This window comes from Muntiacus reevesi, chromosome 2, assembly GCF_963930625.1.
Source record: "Muntiacus reevesi chromosome 2, mMunRee1.1, whole genome shotgun sequence".
NCBI lineage: Eukaryota > Metazoa > Chordata > Mammalia > Artiodactyla > Cervidae > Muntiacus > Muntiacus reevesi.
Window position 1 is genome coordinate 182,067,007 of NC_089250.1, and position 22,929 is coordinate 182,089,935.

At 43.3% G+C, this 22,929-nt stretch overlaps 1 protein-coding gene across 8 annotated transcripts in view; it reads left to right on the top strand.

The window, feature by feature from the left end:
* Positions 1–8,635: 8,635 nt before the first annotated feature.
* The window catches only part of ZNF75A (zinc finger protein 75A), a 34,026-nt gene continuing 19,732 nt past the window's right edge, over positions 8,636–22,929 (top strand). Inside the window, exons 1-9 of one of the 8 annotated variants that reach the window (XM_065924161.1) lie at positions 8,636–8,943; positions 10,347–10,874; positions 12,042–12,237; positions 12,949–13,040; positions 13,317–13,443; positions 14,515–14,606; positions 14,889–15,015; positions 16,700–16,810; positions 16,990–21,285. In XM_065924161.1, the coding sequence (XP_065780233.1) occupies positions 10,464–10,874; positions 12,042–12,237; positions 12,949–13,040; positions 13,317–13,443; positions 14,515–14,606; positions 14,889–15,015; positions 16,700–16,810; positions 16,990–17,672 (1,839 nt within the window). In that variant the 5' untranslated portion in view covers positions 8,636–8,943; positions 10,347–10,463 and the 3' untranslated portion in view covers positions 17,673–21,285. Of the gene's footprint in view, positions 8,944–10,346; positions 10,875–12,041; positions 12,238–12,948; positions 13,041–13,316; positions 13,444–14,514; positions 14,607–14,888; positions 15,016–16,699; positions 16,811–16,989; positions 21,286–22,929 lie in introns of those variants that run through there. The other 7 variants (XM_065924162.1, XM_065924166.1, XM_065924164.1 and 4 more) reach the window with 7 other exon arrangements.

A 22,929-nucleotide genomic window follows, 5' to 3' on the forward strand; every position in this document is an offset into this window, starting at 1 on the left:
AGTCTTCTCGGGAAAGAAACCAGAAGAGATGCCAGCTGGCTTTTTTGTCAAAAGGAAACTAACACTGGGGGCAATAAAGACCCCTGCCCCCGCAGTCCAGATGGGTACAGAGGAGACCTGGTAGATGTAGACTGACCCTGAACAACAGTCCCATACCCTTGTAGCAAAGGTAGTGCCTGAAACCAGCAGAAAGTCTCCATGAATAAGCAATGTGAAAAAGCCTGGCAGAGGCCATCTAGAAGCATCAAGCCCAACAAAGGGGATAAAGGCCCATAACACCGGACAGAGTGATAAAACAGCACTAAGTTGTTTAGTTTTTATTTCCAGGAAGAGCCATCAGCAATCACTGAGTTTTTACCCCATTCATGAAAGAACTTAACACGTTTCAGTGCAGTTAGGAGACGGAATGGTCCAGGTAAATTCAACGACACCCCCCACGCCATCTCTGACAAACAAGTGAATGCCCTTAACTCATCACTCAAACACTTTGAGCATCCCAGAAACTTCTGCGTTAAGAAACCAAAACTGATGGCTCACCAGGATCCAAACCTGCTTCAGGGAGACAGATTTCCCCAGTTGGAAAGGATGAGAAGAGAAAATGCTGTAGGCAATGGTAACCCACTCCAGTATTTATGCCTGGAAAATTCCAGGGACAGAAGGGGCTGGGGCTGGCAGGTTACAGTCCATGGAGTCTCAGAGTCGACGCGACTGTGCACACTGCACACCCAGTACGCACGCACGCCAGGGTGTGTTAAGGACCTAAAGAAGAAGCTGTCTTTGTCTCTCCACCCCAACTGCCCCTCTAGGCAGGAAAACGTTCTAAATTCTGGGTGTGGTTCCCCATCAGAGGGTGAAGCTTCTCTTGCTGTTTCCCATTCTCTTGGGAGGGGGTCCAGGTTAAGTCTGGGAACCCTGCCACAGCCACTGGAACAAGAGCGAGGAACCTGGGTTTCTCCGAGGAGCTCTCGTCTTCAGGAATGATTTCCAGCAGCCAAAACGTCAGTCCTTTCTCAGGTTTAGGCAAAAAAACAAACGAGGCTGTGGATCCCACAGCTTAGCTTCTAGCGGCATCTGGGAGCGGGCGCAGCGCGCCTAGGACCACCTGTGAGCCCCACCAGCTGGTCCCTTCGAGGATGGCTCCCGAGCCGGCCCGGGAGGAGCAAGGGATAGGGTGTGTGTATGGGCGTGCGGTGCTCGACGGCTGCGTACCGGCAAACCTTTCCACCTCCGCGAGAGCCTGGGGCCGCCTCGCGCAGGCAGCCCGCACCTGCTGCGCTCCGCTCGCGAGCACTCCAGGGCCTTGCCGGGCCGCTCCCCTCCTCAGGACCGCCCTCCGCGTAGGCCCGGCCCCGGCTGCCCTGCACCTCGCCCAGTCTTCGGCCTCAACTCCTGGCGCGGGGCCGGGACGGGCGAGCAGCACAGTTTTCCTCTCCTTCCACCGCCAGCAGTTATTGGCGGCGCGACCACACTCTCCGAAGCTTCCTAGTCCGCAGGTGCGCGCGCTAACCCGCGATCCTACCCTCCCTCGTGGTCCAGCAGGAGGCGAGCTGGTACTGGTGGGCAGGGTGGCAAGGGGCGTCTCAGGCAGGGAAGGGTGGGCTTAGGGGCCACGGTCCACTGGGAGCATCTCTTCAATTTTTAGTTCGCTGTCTCTGGCCACAGGATGGGGAACTGATGAGAGAAGAGACTAAGGAGGCAGGTGCGGTGTACTGCAACCTGGACTAGGAAAGGAGCAGTAAGGAGGGAGAAGTGGAGACGAGGTCAGACCTTCAGGATGCAGAACCTACGCGACTTCAAGTGGGTCCAGGCGGAACTCTAAACGCTTCGGATGACCTCCAGGGGCATTGAAAATCTGTCACTGGTTTGTCTTTGCTCCTGTCTCCACTAGTCGCCCCTACAGCAAACTATCCACGGACCTCGACGCTTCCCAGGGATATACATTCTGACACCAGAGAGCCTGTGCTCACTTCCCCTTTGCCCAGACTCCCTTTTTCCCTGCTTCACCCACACTTTAAAGGTCAGCTCATAAGTCACACTTGCCTGCTCCCTATTATCCAAGCACTCACAAAGCCCTCTGTGGACTCATTTTGGCTCTCACACACCCAACTGTCACTTGTTCCTATTCCTAAATACCCAGCACAACAACGTGAAATTTGCAAAATCAATGAAAACTGTTTTTTCGACGGGGGGATACTATTCACAGGATTTGTGGGGTCTCAAATGCTGACCAGGGATTGAACCTGGGCCGTGGCAGTGAAAGTCTGGAATCCTAACCACTAGGCCACCACGGAACTCCCTCAATGAATACTTTTGAAAAGAGTATGACTGCAGGTCATATATTCTGAGACTTTATGAACACTGGGGTAAAAATGGATGCTAATGCAATGAACTTGAGAGCTATCCAGTATGCTCATCTGACATTCCCCCTCAACTTCTTCCACCATCCATTCCACCCTAAGGATTGAAAGGTGTCTCAACAAATGCTAATTTTATAAATAACAAAAATGTTAATAAGATATAAAACTCTATTTATAATGTAACTTACCTATTTTAAAGATACATGCAATATACCAAAGTGTTGCAAGTCCATTAGTCAATAAAATTTGAGTGCTTTTATCTATTTTATGTTATCTTTTATAATTGGCATGTTACTTCCACAATAAGAGAAAAACAAATACTAAGTAGGTGGTAACCCATTTATAAGAAGAGAGTGTGTCATACCATTAAATTGAAGTCTGTCCTTATCTTCTTAAATAACTAGTCAGCATAAATATAGCTGCTTTTTTTTTTTAGCTGCTTTGTTATATGCTGTGAATATATTTAGATTTTAATGCTTTCCATTCCACCCATAATCTGGGACAGTAATTCCTTATTAAAGCCTTTACCTTAAATAGGAAAAAAAAATTGGAAGAACATATTAAAACATAAAAAACCCCAAATTTATTCCATTCAAATTGTTTATTTTTAAAACAATATAAATGGGCATTGCTATGCAAAGTGAGGTCAGTTGATAAAAACAATGACAATCCACAACAGGTCTAGTTCATATATCATCACAAAACTGCAGAAATCTTTTAACACAACATCTAATTATTACAACCAGAAGTTGAAGGCATACTGAAGGAATACTTAATATTATGAGGCCTCAGTTTCAAAAAGCTACCAATTCTAGAATGGATTCTATTCCGGAACTGTTTCTTGATTATTTCTTGTTGCATCTCTTTCAGTGTAAAATGGAACCTTTGAAACTCAGGTGTGACAGCAACAAAGTCCAGTAGGTAGTCCAAACTCTTTCCTACAGCAGATAACTTAAATTCATCAGCCTCCTCTTTAGCTCCTTTTTGAACAACTTTCTTTGTAATTCCACCTTTTATTTTGGGGGGGCTACCCTTTTCTTCACCTCCGTTGAACCATACCCTATTGTCATCCAGCTTGGTTTCCAACTCCCTACATTTCTCAAGAACTTCTCTATAATCCCCATCTTCTAAGCCTTGAAGATCATATTCATGTTCCTTTTTGTAAAGAAGATTTCCCCATGCACTTGCTATCGTTGTTTGCTTTACTTCATCCCAACTCTTTGCCCAGTTAAAAACTGCTCTTTTTAGGTTGTAGATTTTAATCTTGAAAGCTACTTTTTCCCCTTTTTCTTGTTCATCATCACTTTCTTCAAAAATTACAAGACTTTCCTCAAGTTGCTTCCACCTGTAAAGTCGTTTGCAGCTGAAGATCACACCTTGATTCATTGGTTGAATCAAGGTTGAAGTGTTATGTGGAAAGAACATGCATTTTATTCGACCATCCTCACTGGTTAGTAATTCAGTAGAAGGGTGAACTGGAGAACTGTCCCGAAGTAACAAGGCCCTGACATCCTCCTCATGGAATCTTAGAACATTAAGTTGGAAGTGCTTGACCTCAGGAACAAAGTTTTGAAAAAACCATTCTGAAAACAATTCTCTGGTGAACCAAACATCGTTACTAAGTTTGTATATCACAGGTAATGTACACATGTCCTCTTTTACACTTTTGGGCAGCTTTGATTTTCCAATAATGATTGACTTCAACTTATGAGTACCATCTGCATTTGCACATAAAAGAGCAGACAATCGTTCTTTGTTTATTTTCCTCCCTGGCAGGCAAATATCTTTTCTGCTTGCCCGAGTATTTTCTGGCATTGACTTCCAAAAGAGGTCAGTCTCATCTCCACTGTACAGCTGAGCAAGACACAACTTCTCTTCTTTGATAAGCATGGACAGTTTTTGTTGAAATGACTCAACATTTTCTGAAGCTGAACTTAGGACTTGTTCCGCACATACTTTTCGGTTCCCAACTGCATGCCTATTTCGAAATCTAAAAAGCCAACCAGTGCTAGCTTTGAAGTCTGTTCGCCCAAAACACTGTGCGAATTTCTCGGCAGCAGCCTGAAGCTCCACACCTCTCACAGGGACACCAGCGGAGCATTTCTGTTGGTACCACATATAGACAGCGTCGTCCATGTCACCATATTTGGCTCCTGTTGTCCTCTTTCTCTTCTCAGCCCCTACTAATGGCATGTCCTGCTTCAGTACAAAGTCCAAAATCAATTTCTTATTCTTTTTAATGTCATAAAATGTTGACTTACTGATTCTAAATTCAGCCGTTACACTTTTAAAAGATCTTCCAGCTTCAATCCTACTTAGAACCTTTTCTCCTCCAATTTCAGTGTTGTATATTTTCCTCTCTTATTCATACTGAATTTGGTTTCAAACAATCAACAGGGGTAAAAAGAAAGAAGCCCTACTTAATTAGAAAAAAAATTAAAAATGAAAAAAAAAAAAAAAAAAAAAAAAACCCATCCCCTCCAAAAACTAGCACACACTCCCAGAAGGCACAGGCATTTATACTGAAGGGTACACATATCCCTAAAAGGGATAAAGGCTCATGTAGTGCTGGTCTATAGGTAAAGGTCTGAACTCAGAGAGTTACCACCGCCAAAGTCCTGTCTAGCTGTTGCTACCGCAAGACATGGATGATCGATCACTCTTCAGAACCCTGCTTCTGAATGCTGCTTCTTCTCTTCCTCTCTCCTTACAGTAGCACCAGTCAGGAATAACAGGAATACCTGCATACTCTCCCTAACTGAATATAGGAAAACACACAAAAGGAAAAGAAAAGGAGAGATGTGCTCACAAGAACAGACTCGGGTAAGATAAATCTCAATAAAAGGTAGTGCTTCAGAAGGGAGTATGAAAGCCTCAAAGGCAAAGACAGAATGATATTGTGTGACAGATGCAGTGTGGCTTCTCCTCTCCTGAAACAAGCTGATTTTCCTCACTGCCAGAAAGGAAAGCAGTAATCATATTGCTTTGCCTGTAGTGTTCACTGGGCAGCAGTTCGTCCACCTGGATAAAGACTTTAAGCCACCCTGACAGTGAGATGTCTGGAGAGTTGGAATTCAGGAACAGCAGTATAGTATCTTTAGGCAAATAAGAAAGTTAGTAGGTTCTGTTGTCCATATGAATGAAATCCAACTTCTACTGCATTCAATACAGCATTCCCAAAGACTAAGCTTTAACTTGAGTGTTTATGTTTACCGAGGTAATCTGTTAAGTTTATAAGTAATGTATGTTATTGGCACTTTTCCACTCTCAGATATTCTTCCTTGTGTACATTTTGTGTATTCTCAAGTGTTATTTATAACTAAAATTCTTCCATATTTGGGATATTATCATTTCAGCATCATGGCAGTTCTTAGAGATGAGCTCAAAAGTTTTATAAAAATTTTACAATAGTAAAAAATTATTTAAAAGATTTGTCCTTGAGATTGTTTTCCTAAATTTACATTGAGTGTTCAGTAACATATTTTCTCCATTTGAGATTTTATTTGATTTCTCTTCAGCATAGATTTTACTTAATTTGACCCAAGACTCAGTTTTTCCACTGCTTGAAGAAATTTAAACAGTTTCTCTATTGATGATTCTTATCTCTGTTTCCCATAAATCTTTCTGTTGGCAAACTCTTCTATAGCTCTGCACCCTCATATATTCCTTTTAAATCCTCCTATTGTTGCCCAAAGCCATTCATTCCATGTCTTTAGAAATGTCCTACTCTAGGTTAATTTCATGGTTCTCCTTCCAGATACACAACCTCATGGGAAGTAACAAAACTGCCACTTTTATCCATTCCAGGTGCTATGAAGAAAGAAAAGTAAGTCAGAGAAATGAGAAAAATGATTGGTATTTCAGTTATTTTTCTTCTCTTTTAGAGCAAAGCCTGACTGACTTTCATTCATTTCATGACTACACAGGATTCTCAAAAGCCTCTCACCTAGAACCCAGACCATTAAGTTTTTCTCTAACATTTGTTGCAAGAAATGTCAACTGCTTTACAGAGTACTAAGAGGCTCATGAAAGAATACAAAAATGAATAGGGTGTGAAGCCAACAAGCAACCTTCTAAAAAAAGGCAGCTCTAACTAAGGCGATTACCATTATAAACCAAAAAAGGAAAGAGTGTTTGTTAGCCAATAGCAGCACCATTAAACCCAGCCAGTCACCCAGCAAAAACATTCAGCCTGCTGTGGCAGTTGTATGGTGTCTTAGAATAAACGGCATGCTTTTGTTGCTTTACAGCTGTACATTCATCATTTCTCAAACTGTGCCCAGGCAGAAAAAGGTGACATCAAAAGGAAAGATTTTCAGGAACTTTATTGGGTTCCTCAGCAAGAATAAGGAACTGTGGCCCTTATCCTTAACATTCAAACAACAGTCATCAGGGGCTCTCATTCACAATTCAGCGTTTTATGCCTTGTTTCCTCGTCTTCCTTTCAGGGGTTCTCTTTTCCCACTTTCTTCTCCCTGTGTTCACTAACCAGCTCCCTACCTATGTTATGAATCAGGCCTGCCAGTGACACTCAGGAGCACTGCTGGCATAGCTCCATTTATTCAGTTTAACAAATTCCAATTTTATGCTCAGCTTGGTCCGGATGATGAGGATCTCAATGCTCTGAGCTACATATGGCAGACTTATTGCCCACTGGTTCTGAGAGACTGGAAACAGCAACTACTTTGAAGAGACTAAGTCACAACCTGAAATTCTAAGGAAATGAACCTGCTTTGAAACATATTCAAGTGACTTAGGCAGATACTTTTTTTTTTTTTTTGCCATGCTGCATGGTTTGTGGGATCTTAGTTTCCCAACCAAGGACTGAACCCGTGCCCCCAACAGTGGACGCAAGGAGCCCTAACCACTGGACCGCCAGGAAATTCCCAGCAGATACTTACTATTATCACCTCTGTTTAATCCTTTTCTCTCACTCAAAAAGGATCAAGATCTATGCCTTGGCATGTAACACCAGTCTACCTAAAAGCAAAAATAGCATAATGACCTGGTAATGGTCTCTTATTTTTGTTCCCACCTTAAACTTAGCTCCAGATGAGCTGCCCTGGAAAGAATCTCCCTCAAAAACCCTCAAATGATACTCTTTATTACTTTATTTGATTAAATGCAATCTCTTCACTTCCATTCCAGGCGCCATAGTAGAAGTACAAGAACTCATTGTTTAACTTTTACTCTAAATATACCCCAATTACACTGAGTTAAAAAAAAGAAAGAAACTAAAGATTTTCTCACATGCTCATCTCTGAAGCTTTCAAGACTGCTCTGACCTTTCCCCCTGCCTGGAATATGGCCCCACTCTCTGCTGCAGGGCAAATCCCTCAAGGACTTCTGTAAGTTTTCCCTACCCCCAAATTAACTTTCACTTCCTTGGAACTCTCACAGCGTTCAGCTTACGTGTTACTCTTTCCTATCTGTGTCACTGATATTTGTGAAACTGCCTCAGTCCTTTCCCCAGATTTCTTGAATCAAAGGCACCGTCCTACCTACTGTAACACTGGCTACCCGTGGTAGACTTGGTAAGAATTCCCTTGAATACACTAGGCTGATACTATGAAAACGCTGACAATTGAAAGCAGACAACCTGAAATACTCAGATTCCTATAAATATGACTCAGTAAATATTTATGGAATGCCTACATTACCCAGGAAACTCTATAAAGACATAAATAAAGTAAAGAAGGTCCTCATCCTCCGGGGAGTGCGCTGTGGTGGAAAAAACAGAAGATGGAAAAAGGGACCCTAAATTCCACTGGAACACCCGCCACTGGTGAATTACCTAACCTTGAACAAGTCACTCCTTAGCTCTCAATTCTCTGTCAAAGAGCTCTAAGAAAGGAAACTACTGCACAAGGGAAAACCTACCTCACAAGAAAAAACACAATTGTGTGAGCACGCACGCCCAGAAACGGGTACACACGCCCCAGGGGCCGTTGATCCTGACCGGGACAAAACGGGCTTGTACTGGCGGAGATGCGACGAGCCCCGGGACCGCAGCTCGGACAACGCCCGCAAAGCCGCAGAAAGATCGGGGGCCCACGCGCGGAAGGGGACGGCGACCCTCAAGGACGGATTCGGGTCACTAGGCTCCGCCGGCAGCCCGAACGCGACACAGAGACGACCTGGACGCACGGGCCTCACAGAGCTGGGACGAGAGATAGCGACACCCGGGCGTCGAGTCGCGCGCTGGGCCCTCTAGGCTGGACGGATTTGGAGACTCGGCGGTCGATAACCCTTTCTTGTTGCCAGGACTAAATTCTGAGCCGAAGGAGGTAGCCCAACGGGGCCTGGAACCGCAGCGCTAGCGCCCCAAGCGGCGCTGCGAGGGCCCCTCCCCGGAAGTGCGTCCCTTCTACTTCCGGTTGGAGTGCTGATCTTGGCGCCAGGCGGACAGTAGAAGAGGTAGAGGGGCTGGGTGGGTCTAAGTGCTTCCAGACCTGCGGCCCAGGACCCGCCTCTGAGTGGCGTGGAGCCGGGAGTTGTGCTCCTCAGAGCGGCGGTTAGACGCTTGGCGGTTTGCGGTTGAACCCCGGGAAGAGAGAACGGCTTCAACGAAGCCAGGCTGTCTGAGGTAACCTGGAAGCGGCTTCCCCTTCGGCGCCGGCTCCGGAGCCGAGAGACGCCTGTCACTGCTCGCGGCCACTGCAAGGCAGCCGGGGGCGTTTCGGAGCCGGTCGGTCAGACTACCCTGGGCGAGGCCCGACATCAGGCTCCTGAGACCCCTCAGCACCCTTTGCGCGGGTGGCGCCCGGGCCCGCGCAGCTGAAACCCGCTCGGACACTGCCTGCAGGCCCAGTGCTCGCGGACGCGCCCCGAGTCGTGTCCACTTTCCCGCCTCCGCCGGCGTTTCCTTTATTGGCTGATGTGACCGCGGGAGGAACGAGAGTCCTAGCCTCAGAGATCAGCCTCTGTGATGCAAAAGTTCGTTAAGTGTCCCCCGTGCCCCCTGAGCCGAGTGGGCATAGCGAACCGGCCTTTTATAGATACCGCGACTTCCCGGGCAGAATTTCTGTGCCATTTCTGCTGGGTCACCTCAGGGAAAGTGAGATTAACGAGGCCTCGCTCAGAGGTCTAAATGACCCTTTGAAAAGCTGAAAGTAATCATTACCAACTCACATGCTCTCCTTTTTTATCTGCTTGACATTTGGATAAACATTTGTGAACAAGGGTCACCTGTAATTTTTCCTAGATCAAATTCAAAATACACGTATAAATCTTCTGTATAGTTTTCTTTACACATCTGCAAAGAAATGCCAAGATGAATGTTGGTCAGTTAGTTGATTTCTTGGGGGAGCCTTTTTTTTTTTTTTGGCTGTACTTTGGGGAATATGAGATCTGAATTCTCTGACCAGGGATCAAACCCTTCCCCCTGCACTGGAAGTGCGGATTCTTAATCACTGGACCCCCAGGAGAGTCCCTTGGAAGATGCTTCTTTCAAGAAAATAAGGCTCCAGTTTTCCTAATTACTTCTACTCTGGTCTCATAGTTTCAGCTCTCCTGGCAGTAATCACAATGCAAAGTAGCACCTGAAATGGTCCAGGAAGTAAAGGTTTCCATCTCAAGAGGATGAAGGGTATTAGAAGTGTACCCACTTACCAAAGACAGAAGACTAGGATGATATGTTGACATTTTAAGAGGAACTCAGAATATTCTCCTAATCTTTCCTTGACATGGAGAGGATGGCGTAAGAAGTGCATGAGTTAAATATTTGGATAATCCCAAAACTCGTGGGAGCCAGTGGGTAATAGGTTTTTCATCTGCTAACCTTTCCTGATTTTTTTTTTTTTTTTGAGAAGAACTGACTTACTGGAATTTGTCTGTAATAAACTGTGCTGTATTCAGTTGGTTAATAGAAAAGGAGCAAAACACAGGCCTGGCAGTTGATTTTTAAAGTTAGTTTTTCTCATAATAAGTAGCAAGTAATAAAGTTCATGTGACAGTATCTTACTGACGTGAGCTTGTTTCTGCTCTCAGTGCCTTAGGAAGAAGATCCTTTTATTGATTCTATTCCAAACAAGATCGGGCCTCAGTTGTCAGAGATAACTGCTCGTGGGGTGTCCAATACAGGAGCAGAATTGTTCCTGGAGAAGAATGATGACAGTAGATCTGAAGGTGGCTGAGTTCTTGAACCCTCAGATCAGAGCTCTTTGGGAGACCAAGGGACCTGTGGCAGAGAACATCAGTCAGCATAAGAAACATGCCCCACAGATGGACAGTATCAGTCCTGAGAGGTCTCACCAGCACTTCCGGAACTTCCTCTATCATGAAGCAGCTGGACCCCGGGAGGTAGTTGACCAGCTTCAAGAATTATGCCGTCGGTGGCTGAGGCCAGAGATTCATTCAAAAGAGCAGATCTTGGAACTTGTGGTGCTAGAGCAGTTCCTGACCATTCTGCCCGGGGACACCCAGACTCTCATAAAGAAGCACCATCCAAAGAGCATCGAGGAGGCTGTGGTCCTGGTAGAACACTTGCGAAGGGAAACTGGCCAAACAAGGAATGGGGTGAGGAGAAAGATTCTTGATGTGCAGTGAAATAGAGTGAAGGTGCATATATTGGGGCAGTGGATTGGGAGAAAAAATGGATTAGGTCACTATTGTATTGTTCCTTTAGCACTTGTGAAGCAGGACCTGAAAGCACAGACCTCCAGTCTTAGTCAGCCCTTAGGATTCAGAGATCCTGGCAGAGACTTCCCTGGCCTTACGGACAGAGTTGAGTTTTGCTGTCTTTGGAGCCAGGGTGTGTTGAGGGTAATGAGCCTCATCTGGCTTGGCCAAGGAGATGGACCTTAAATTCTTAGAAACAAACAAAAGGCACTAAGGAGCTGGAGAGTTCAGGGCAGATCAGAAAAGAAAGGACTCTGAGAGACCAAAGGAGAGTGAAGATGTGACAGAGAAGGAAGAACCCGAACAACTAGGGGATGACTGCCCAGGAAGGGGAAAAAGTAGAAAGAACACAGGGAAAGAAAGATTTGAAATCCCAGCAGAGTAGCTGAGAGAAGAAAGACCCTGAGGGATAGTGTCCTCTGTACCATAGGCGAGAGCCTCCACTGCCCTCTCTGAGTGGTTGTTCCTGGCTCTGCTCTGAGTGGGGATCCAGGACATGCCCTTGGGCAGGTGACAGCTCACCAGCTGGCCTCAGGCCCACTGTGAATACCGGGAGGGCACATGTTTTGTATCAAAATTATTTTGGGACAGGACAGAGCCATTACTCTTACCCGCTTTTTTCTCCATTTCATCCCCGTTGTCTGTGAGACTCTTCCCTGACCATGTGGAAAATCTGGACAACTTTTAAATTCAATTCCTTAATCTTTTGAGAGAATTAGAAGACAGGAAAGCACTAAGGCAAGGATCTAAGTTGGGAGAGAAAGCCTGTCAAGGCAGCACGAGTACAGGTGGCCTGTGCAACCCTGTTAGTGGGCCGAACTGGGCTGAATTCAGAGGGTGGCACTGCTGTCTTGGAGAGCTGGCAGTGACCACCCTTTTCTGGCTTCTCCCAATTTTCCCATGTTTTATGGATAGTTCTTGTGGAAAATTGGTAGCTGGTATCTCTAGGTCTTTGTGTCACTTCCTTCAGTGTCTCCCTTTTTCCCCACAGTCTTTTCCTCCCTCTCCCATCTAGCCCAAACCAAAAGTCAGTTCTGTGGTAACAAGTATGGGGGTTATTTCTAGGTTGCAGTCCAGGAGCTGGGAAAAGAGGCAGTGCTCTTGGGAGAAGCACCAGAGGCCCCGGGCTTCCAGCTGAAGCCAGCAGAGTCCCAGCCAGTGGGCATGTCCCGGGAGGAAGAAGTTTGGAATATACACCAGGGTCTACAAGAGCCACTGAGCAGGAATACCCACAAAGAACCTGAGCCCATATGTGAGAGGGGTAAGGATCTTCATGTTACTTTTCTTCTCCTGGGAGGTGGGATATAATTTAAGCCAGAATGTGTGAGCACTTTCTGGTTACCCTGCCCTGTGGATCTACTAATGAAGCTACAATAGCAATTAGGATGCCCGCTATGTGGCGGTAGAATAGGTCATGTGGGGTTGAGGGTGGGGGTTGGCCTAAGATACAGAAATCTCCCAACTGCAGAACCCTGGTAATAACACCAGCAATTGTTTTTAGAAAAGTAAAGATGGTTTGGCTAACCTCATCTTGAAAATACAGAAGAAATCTGCGTCAGAATGGGTGATTAGTGACAGAATGTTAGTGATAGAATGTGTATGCTACTGTGTACCAAGGAAAAAGTAATAAATGATTTAAAAACTATCTCCTACTGTACACTGGAGTCCCTGAGTACTTCATTTGCAAATATGTTTAAACTTTGCCAAGGTGAACAATTTATGTCATCAGAGGAAAATAATAAAAAGAGTTTTCTTTTGTTAATTTTGCTTATGGAAACTGGGGTACCTGTTTTAGAGACTGGTAGATACTTGGTTGTCATTAACAAGGAGAAAGCCATTTCTGGGCACCACATGCTTATAAAGGCATCTCATCAATCCTGAAAAAATCAGAGTCTTCTGTCTTTTAGAATTGACCATAGGATATTAGAAACATAAGCAAGAAATATTTACTATGGCTCCATTTCACCCACAGTGGTGCCTACTCACCGGATCCTAGCCTTTCCTGAGCAGACAGACACCAAAGACTGGACAGTGGCACCTGAGGTTGTCTTGCCTGAGTCCCAGGTGAGCTGTGCTTTCCAGATTCTTCGGCTACCTCTCCCTGCTGCCCATGACCCACCCTGCCTAGCAGATGCTCAGAGGACTTAACCCAGATTTTCCCAGGACTTTGGGCACCTGTTTGCTGATCCCTTGCCTACTTCCTTTCTGCCGTCTCACTTAAAAATAATTCATGTGCTGTTAGTTCCTTTAGTGAGTGGCTTACCATGCAGTTCATGACTCAGAAGGTTGGGCCACTTTTGAAGTGGCAAGTACCTGGCTGAAGTCCATTCTCTTCTTTAGAGCTTGTTGACATTTGAAGAAGTGGCCATGTATTTTTCCCAGGAAGAATGGGAGTTACTGGATCCCACTCAGAAGGCCCTCTACAATGACGTAATGCAAGAAAACTATGAGACCGTCGTCTCTCTAGGTAAAGTTTCTTTTTCCCCTTCTCTTTGCACAGCAGTGGACTAATCTGTCCTGATTTGGGGGGCACTGAGAATGCACCCTTGTGAGAGAGTCTCTGTTCTAGTAGCTAACTGGTTCTCAACTAAATGGTGTGGGCAGGGAAAAGGTACACCAGATCACCAGCAAGCTTTTAACACGTGTACATGCTCATTCCTTATCCTAAATCTTGATCCTTCTTTTTTTCCCTCAGAATTGCTCTTCTCTTATCTTTCCTTCACCCAGTATTTTAGGCTAGAAAACTTGTGGTCATCCTTTGCACCAATCTAGTCCAACCCCTGTAGTACTAATGCATCACTAGTTCTCTTGGCTCCACCTTACTGTGTGACCTGAGTCCAACCAAGTCTCAGCCTCCTGTTCTTTAGCATTGTGGTGTAAGCAGCGGCAATCTCTGATAAGGTCCACCTCCATACTTGGCACCCCCTGCCAGCATTCCTCCGTGCCTGCAGTCTCTCCTCCACACAGCAGCCAGAATCCTTTAAAAACCAGTTCACATCAGAACATGGCTCAATATCAAAACCTTACCGTGATTTTTCACACATTCAAAATAAATCTAAACTCCTTATAGAGGCACCCAGGAACCCCCAAGTTCTGGCCCCTCTTCACTTTCCTCCCCTCATCTGCCACTCCTGCCCTGCTCAGTCCTCTATAGCCACACTGGTCTTCTTGCTGTTTCTTGAACTCACCAAACTCGTTCCGACCTTTGGATTTTCTGTACCTGGCACACTGGACTCAGTACTGCATTGTACAACACCTCTAATTTTTGTCCAACTCTGAAGAATTCATGTCATGTGAAGAACAAAACAAGATTTCCTTTTCTTAACTTCACTCCTGAAAACTGAAGCGAGTCAGCTGAGAAACCTGTCTTAGGGGCTAGTAGATGCTTGTTTAAAATGAGATAGCTACTTCTCAGTACCATGTAACACTTGTAAAGTTGTTCTATCTCAACTGAAAGAATCAGGATCTTCTATACTTTTGAATTGAGCCTAGGATGTTCAAAGACGGGAGGGAGAGAAATTTTCTTATTCTTCTACAGCTGTGCCAGCTCACCAGCTCCTAGCCTTTCCTGAGCAGACAAATACCAGTGAGTGGACAGTGGCACCTAAGCTCATTCTGCCTGAGTCCCAGGTGAGCTGTGCTTTCCAGCTTCTTAGAGCTGCCTCTCCCTGCTGCTCATGACCTGCCCTGCCCATCAGGTGCTCAGAGGTGTGTTAACCCAGATGTTCCCCCTGGGGAACTGAGTACTTCCTGGGCTGTTTGCTGATCCCTTGCCAACTTTCTACCATCTCACTTTAAAGTAATTCATGTGCTATTCTTTTATTGACTGGCTTACCTTGTAGTTCATGGCTTGGAAGATTGGGCTGCTTCTGTAGTGGCAAATTCTGAGCTTAAGCCCGTTCTCTTCTTTAGAGTTTGTTGACATTTGAAGAAGTGGCCATGTATTTTTCCCAGGAAGAATGGGAGTTACTGGATCCCACTCAGAAGGCCCTCTACAATGATGTAATGCAAGAAAACTATGAGACTGTCATCTCTCTAGGTAAAGTTTCTCCCCTTCACTTTGCATAGGAGTGGACTAAACTGTCCTGTTGTTGGCATACTGAGAATGCACCCTTGTGAGAGAATCTCTGTTCTAGTAGCTGACTGGTTCTCAATAAGATGGTGTGGGCAGGGGTCACCAGAATACCAGGGAGCTTTTCCCTGCTACACATTCCTTATACTGTTGGAATTCTTGATCTTTTCTTCTGTCTAAACTTGCCCTTACATCTTTCTCATCTCTGTAAAAGGCATCCCCATTCATCCACTTGGTCAGAGCAAGCAATGTCCAGTCATCCTTTACTTTGATCTTGCCATAATACCCCACTAAGTCTAGCACTCTTGGTTCCACCTCACAGTGTAGCCTGAGTGTCACGTCTCTGCCTCTGTGCTCGTAGCATCCTGGTCTCAGGTAGCAGCATCTCTGTCGAGGTTCACCTCAGTACTTTCTTCTTGGCACCCACTGCCTGCCCTCTCAGTCTGTTTCCTACATGGCAGCCTTTTAAAAACCTGACCAGATCATGACATTTTCTGCTTGAAACCTTAGGATAACTTCTCATAACATTCAGAATAGATCCAGGTTCCTTACCAAGACCCAGGACCCTCCAAGGTCTGGCCCTTTCTCACCAACCTGCTGTTGTCTCCTGCCACTTGTGTCCTTGTTCCTGGACTCTCTAGTCAGACTACTCATCCTATTTAATGGACTTAATGTGCTTATTTCTTCCCCTTCCCTCTGCCTGGCCCACATTTCTGCCTCATGACAAAATCCTCATTTTAGGGTTCTGCTCAGATGTTACTTTCTTGAGACTTTTTATACAACTTTATATCTCAAGTAGCTTCACAGAAGCAGAATCTTAAAATGTTCTCTTACCCTCCCTTAGTTTTCTTCAAAACATGTATCACTTCCTGACATTTTATTTGCTTGTCTGTTGATGATAGATTGTTTCACTCTGCCCAAGAATACAAGCTTCATGAGATCAGGGGACTTGGTTTATTTAGCACTATGTCCCTGGCACATAGAGGGTGCCTGGTGCACCATAGCCACTCAGTACATATTTATGGAATGACTAAGTGATGAATACTTTCCATACTTGGCAGTAAGATTTTGAGAAAGTCCAGTAAGTAATTCTTGTCTGTTTCCTCCACCTGGATGTGAACCAGTGAGCTATGGGAGTGGTGGAAGTCTTTTCTAGTCCTGTGTCTGGTGCTTGAGCACTAAATAAAAATTTAGTTTTATTTAGTATTTTATTTAGTTTTTACTAAATAAAAGTAATGATGGCATGTATCATTTATGCCTGATACCCCACCCACTGACCTTTGCATTGACTCCCCTGAACCTGGACTTATCCAGTTTAAGTCTTCCTGAATAGTTAATAGGACTAGTGTGTGTATTTGCAGCCTTTGCAGTTTGGTTCTACCTTAGTAGAATGTGGGAAATTCTTGGTAGCAGAAGATGGGGATCATGCCACTGCATTCCCATGCCCTATATCTGTTTCCCTTGTCCAGCTCAGGTTTATTTCTCAGTCTCTGCTTTGCATATCCATCCACAAATGAAGTATCTTATAAACCTGATATGAGATTTGGTGTTGTAAACCATTCAAGCATCCTTAGCTGCTCCTGAAATAGTTTGAAATTAGTGAACTGTTGTTAAGTTACCAGTCTTTAACCTCAGTTTTTCTGTTTCACAGCATTATTTGTGCTTCCCAAACCTAAAGTGATCTCCTGTCTAGAGCAAGGAGAAGAGCCATGGGTTCAAAGACCCCTGGAGTTCAAGGACAGTTCTGAAGAGCTGCCTACAGGTAAGTAGACCATGGGAAGAAGGGGAATGTGCCATGATAGGAATTTTTGCAAGGATTTCACATTTTACAGTTCTGCTTTTCTATGTTTTTAAAAATTAGTGTTTGTCCAATTTTTCTCTTCATTTACTGTGGCTTTCTTGCTCTGACATATAGTAAGCTGTTTCTTACGTTTATTCCAGCAGGGCTGAAGCTTAAAAATGACACTGAAAATATTCAGTCTCTATGTCTTTCTGACTTAGAAATACAAGCACCAGTAGCTATAGCATCAAGAAAGGCCAAATTGAAAGTTCCCCAGAAAACAATTGGCAAAGAAAATCATGGTGATGTGCATAGGGTGGGGAAATTGCACCGAGATTTTCCAGTGAAGAAAAAAAAGAAACTTTCAACTTGGAAACAAGAGCTGCTGAAACTTATGGATCTTCAGAAGAAAGAACGTGCAGCAGAGAGGCCTTTTAAATGCCAGGAATGTGGGAAAAGCTTCAGAGTTAGCTCTGACCTCATTAAGCACCAGAGAGTTCACACGGAAGAGAAACCGTATAAATGTCAACAATGTGATAAGAGGTTTAGGTGGAGCTCAGATCTTAATAAGCACTTAACAACACACCAAGGAATAAAACCATATAAATGCTCCTGGTGTGGGAAAGGCTTCAGTCAAAAGACAAATCTTCACACACACCAAAGAACTCACACTGGAGAGAAGCCCTTCACTTGTCATGAATGTGGGAAAAAATTCAATCAAAATTGCCACCTTATTAAACATCGGAGAACTCACACAGGTGAGCAGCCTTACACCTGTAGCACATGCAGGAGAAACTTCAGCAGACGCTCAAGCCTTCTTAGACACCAGAAACTCCACCAGTAAAGGGAAGTTTGTTCAGTGTCCTCAGTCTGAAGAAATTTATCAAGTGGAGCTTGACTTTAAAGTTAAGAAAAATACAAAATTATGAAGCATGAAGAATTTTTCATCAGGAAACTTTGGGATATAAACATGTTTCATAGAAGGAATCAAGATTGACTCTTCAAAGGATTTGTTAGTAGTTGCACTACTTGCTATTGTTACTAAAAGCTTCCAGGGAATTCCTTAGTAGGAGAGGTGTTCTAAGAACATTCTGAGTAAAGCCAAAAGCTGTTTGGAAATTGTATATAGCAAAACAGCAAATTCAGCTTTGTGTAGCAGATGCAGCTCTGAAATAGTCTTCTTTGGCCACAGAGGTAAATATTGTTGGTTTGCATTGATTTCCCAAGGCACTCAATATGATGGAAACATTTATATTATAGAATGGTCTTCCAAAACAAAAAGCAATAATATGCATGTTTAGTTGCATACCATTGTCTTCCAGGTTTGCCAATTTCAATAATCTCATGGGCAGAAATGAATTCTAATGTAACATTTTTGAAGAACCAAATTGGATTTTCTTTTTTTTGTTTCAAATTGGATTTTCTTAACTGTGCCATCATTGGGCGCTGTTCACAAATTTGGACATTGAGTTCCTTGTTTAACTTTTTAGCAAATTCAGCTCTTGAATCCTATTAGTATAATTATTACTCTGATGAAATATTTTCTTCAGCAATATTGATTCTGTCCAAATGAACTAATCACTATTTTATGCCTCTCTGCTGGTGAATTAATCACTATTTTATGCCTTTTGAAAAGGGAGAACACCTCTAAGGAGATAAAATGGAAACAGGTTGGAATCTTTAGCCATGTAAAGAAGAACTTTCTGCAATAAAAGAAACTAGACTCTTTATATCACAATATCAATAGGATAAAACAGCCATGAAAATGAGCACTTTTTTTCAAGGTCTAAATGGAAATTAATGGGAATTCAGGATCATCTTCTCAGGTTTTTATCTGTTTGCATTTTAATTTGGTTTTTGTTTGTTGTTAAGAATTAGGAGAGAGTTACATTTGTCTGGGAACTAGAGTATTTTCTGCACCAGGATCTTGTGGCTCCCTGGGCATGCTATTCTGGGATCCAGTGAACTGGAGACCTAGTTCCGAAAAGGGGAGCTAATGCTGGGTGGCAGGCAAGGATGGACAAATGCACCTCTACATTGGTTAACTTACACTGTAACTGTTAAGCAGGCAAGGGCATCCTACTTCTGGTTTCTCTATCCTTTCAGGTAACAGCCTCAGGTTACAAATTTGATAGACTGCTAGAAATCTCCTTAGGTTGTGAGTTTTCTTGTAACTCCCCCTTTTATCTGCTCAGTGATGCAGATATGTTCCTGGTAGAGCCTCTAGGTGTAATCAGGAAAGGAGTTAAATTATCTCTTCCAAATATCTGACTTTATAAAGTAAGGAAGTTAGGCTTAAAGAGATCCAAAGGCTTGCTACAACCACATAGTTAGTAGGTCTGTTGGCTGTCACTTAGCTGCATCAGTCAGGCCTGAAGACAGGATCAGCAGGACTGATCTGTATGTTGTTCCTGTCCAGCAGCCTGGATGATACTGTTTCTAGCTAGTAAAACATGCTTGTTTCTTGGTTGGTTACTGAAATATTGTTAAATCTCCATTTTCTCTGTGAAATAGAGATAACGCTTAACTCAGGGTTCTCTGGAGATTAGAGGGATTGATGAAGGAAAAGCACCTGATGATTTGACTAATAGTGGGGTCTCAGACACTGTACACATCCTTCTCTTAGCTCTGATCCTCAGTGGTGTGTTGGGTAGACTGACCACACTGAAGGAGCAGATCCATTTGTGGCTGTTGCAGCTTCTTCCAGGAGCTGAGCACTCATTGTGGTAGTTTGCTCAGTTGATTTGTTCCTTGGCTTCAGTGCTTTATGGCGTAAGTCACCTGACCTGTTCGTGTGTCTCTTTCAGCAGGATTTCATTATCTTCCCTAAGATGAACTCTAGCAAGTATTATTTCCTAAGCGCAGCTAGCTCTGCAGCTCTGGTCTGTATGGATCTTACTGAACATCCTTGGTCTTAAACCCCTGGGACTCTTGTCTCTTCTCCCAATATATACAGGTTTGGATTTCTTGCTGGTGCTACATTCATTCATTCAAGTTATGATTATAACTTGATTATGATTATGATTATAAGAGATTCTGTTATGCGCCCAGGTACTCTTCTAAAGTAAGGATACACAGTAGTGGACAAGGATACAAAATGCATATCCTCACGGACCTTGTATCCTATTGAACAGTAAGAAGGGAATGGTTAGATGTTTTTGCTTCTTGCAGTTAGGGTCCAGAGATAGTTTTGAGCAGTAGGTTGTGTACAGCGGTCTCACTTCTTGGCTGAAACATTTATTTGTTGGTGCAGGACTCTAATGCTGTCTTTTCCTACCTTAGCCATGTAAGCACATAGAGAGAGGAGACAAAATTCAGAACAATCTGGAATGCCGAGCACCCAACATTGGGGAGCAGTACCTGTTCTGGAGAGTTCCCTGTAATGGACTTTGTAGGAAGGATTCATAAACTTTGTTGTGTTAAATCACTGGGGTGTTGGTGCTGTGTGTTTCTGCAGCATAACCTGGCCTGTCTTATTGGAAACATTAGAACAGATCCAGCACTTGCTGGATGGCACATGTAACCCAGTAGATGTTGACAGTCTTCTTGAAACAGGAGAGATGTGAGCCTTAGAATGAAGCCAGCACCACAGCAGACAGAGCAGGGTGATAAATACTCAGGTTTTAGAGACACCATTGAGCTGTAGGATCAAGCATCACCTGACACCTAGAATTGCACTGGACTTTTCAGCTACATAAATCTATACATTTCTTATTATTTAAGCCAGTGTGATTGCATTTCTGTTCATTGTAACTGAAATAATTCTAATATATAGAGCAATAACTGATTTAAGATAATATATGTAAGAGAGGAACAGTGTTCTTATATATATATATATATATATATATACCAACTCTTTCATTGTGGAAATTATCAAAATATCTAAAGTAGAGAAAATAATATGACCCTTATATAGGCTTTAAAAATTTTGCCAGTTTTTACATTTACCCACTCCAGTGTTTCGTTTTTATTTTGTTTGGGGTGGGTGGGTTTTGGAATATTTGGAATATTTTGTTTTGGACTATCTGAAGCCAATCTCAGACATTATGACATATCATGCATAAACAGTTTCTTTGTTAGAGATAAAGAATCCTTGACAGTCTCTGCCCTAATCTGTCTATGAGAAAGAATTCCCATTCAACAGAGGCTGTCTCCACATGGCACAAGCTTAATTGAGAACATGGGAGCGGCCTTTTCCTCCCTCAGAGGGCTACAGAACTTGACCAACAGCTTCTCAATATGACTCTGTAAGAGGACCCTCTTGGTCTCCTCTGCACCCCATGGTATTCATTTATGAGAACCAACAGGCAGCCCTAATGCCTCATAATAAGGGTGGTCCACAAGGAATACTAGATGCCTGTTGTGATCACTTGAGCAACTTATTAAAAGTTGAAACTTCATGAAACTGCTAACTTTTTTTTTGAAACTGCTAACTTTTAATGAGCTAACTTTTAACTTTTTTAACTGCTAACTTTTTTAACTGCTAACTTTTAATGAGGTGATTTACTCATTAAGAGTTCAGTAGTAATAGTTAATTGTTGGTTTCCTAGAAGCCATCAAAGAGCAAAATAACAATAGTAATTACTCTCTAACATTTTCATGTGGGACATTTACCCTGAAGCTCAAAAACTGCCCTCATTTGCCTACTTTTCATTGGTTTTCTTTCTTTTTTTCTTGAAATAATGTGTAAATGAATGTTAAAAATACTATAGTAAAAATACTTTTTACTGTAATTTGTAATCCACTTCCTTCTAAGCATTCCTGTTTGATTGTATTTTTTACAATTAGCATTTAACCATCACATTTCAGTAATTGCTAAGATGAAAAATGAAGTGGATATTTAATATTCCTATTCTAGTTTCTTCCTTATTTAGTACCATACATTCTCTTAATGAAGTTTCTCTCCTTTTCCATGGTTGGTGTCCACTTGTTCCCTTGATCCTCTTTCTGGTGTTGTTCTAAGGTTATTCTGTGCTTCAGCAGTCAGTATTCTAATAGTTAAGAAGTGTGGTACAAACTACTTTGACAGGTCCCTTCATGGCCAGTTCAACTTACCTTACTTTATAACTATTGACTTAATCAACAAAGTGTTTTTTGCAACCAGTCCTGGAGCCATAAGCTAGGGTTTATCACCTTTAATTCCCAAATTGATGTATTAACCATGCTGCCAAAAACAGGTTCTGTCTTTATCTCTGCCTGTGGATGTTTGCTCCCTAAAACTGTTGGAGAGATATGTACTATGAATGTTCATTTATTCATTCAACATTGGATATTGATATAGAGCACTTATGTGCTAGGAGCATTGTTTTAGGTGCTGAGATTTTATGTTTTGAACATTTTTGGTTTTGCATTTTTGCTTCTAAACAATGCTGGATTGGGGATAAAGTGAACATTCTTTAGGCTCCTCCATGGTTTAAACAATTTGTATAATATTTGTTGTATTCATTTGTTTTACACTTTGGCTTTCCGTGGCAGTTTCCCACTCTGTCTTACCTTCAAAACTAACCACAGCTTCTCAAAAACAGAATAGGAAAAGCACAACTCTATTGTCTTAGATACCTTAATGTTTTTTGTTTTCTTTTTTTAATGTGGTTGGGTTGATTTAAGCTCTTTACATTTTGAGAGTGCATTTGCACAATTTGGAGAGCATCTCCAATAATTTTTAAGAAAATATTATAAGTACAGACATAATTAGAGCACTAGAGCAGAGACAAGGAGAAGGTGATGGCACCCCACTCCAGTACTCTCGCCTGGAAAATCCCATGGACGAAAGAGCCTGGTAGGCTGCAGTCCATGGGGTCGCTGAGAGATGGACACAACTAAGCGACTTCACTTTCCCTTTTCAGTTTCATGCATTGGAGAAGGAAATGGCACCCACTCCAGTGTTCTTGCCTGGAGAATCCCAGGGACGGGGGAGCCTGATGGGCTGCCGTCTATGGGGTCGCACAGAGTCGGACGGGACTGAAGCGACTTAGCAGCAGCAGCAGCAGCAGAGCAGAGCAAAGAAATCTAGATACATTCTCAGTAAGTCATGAGGACAGAAAGCCAACTCCTATGAAAAGTTGGGCACTTTAGTATATCAGCAATTATATCCTACTTGC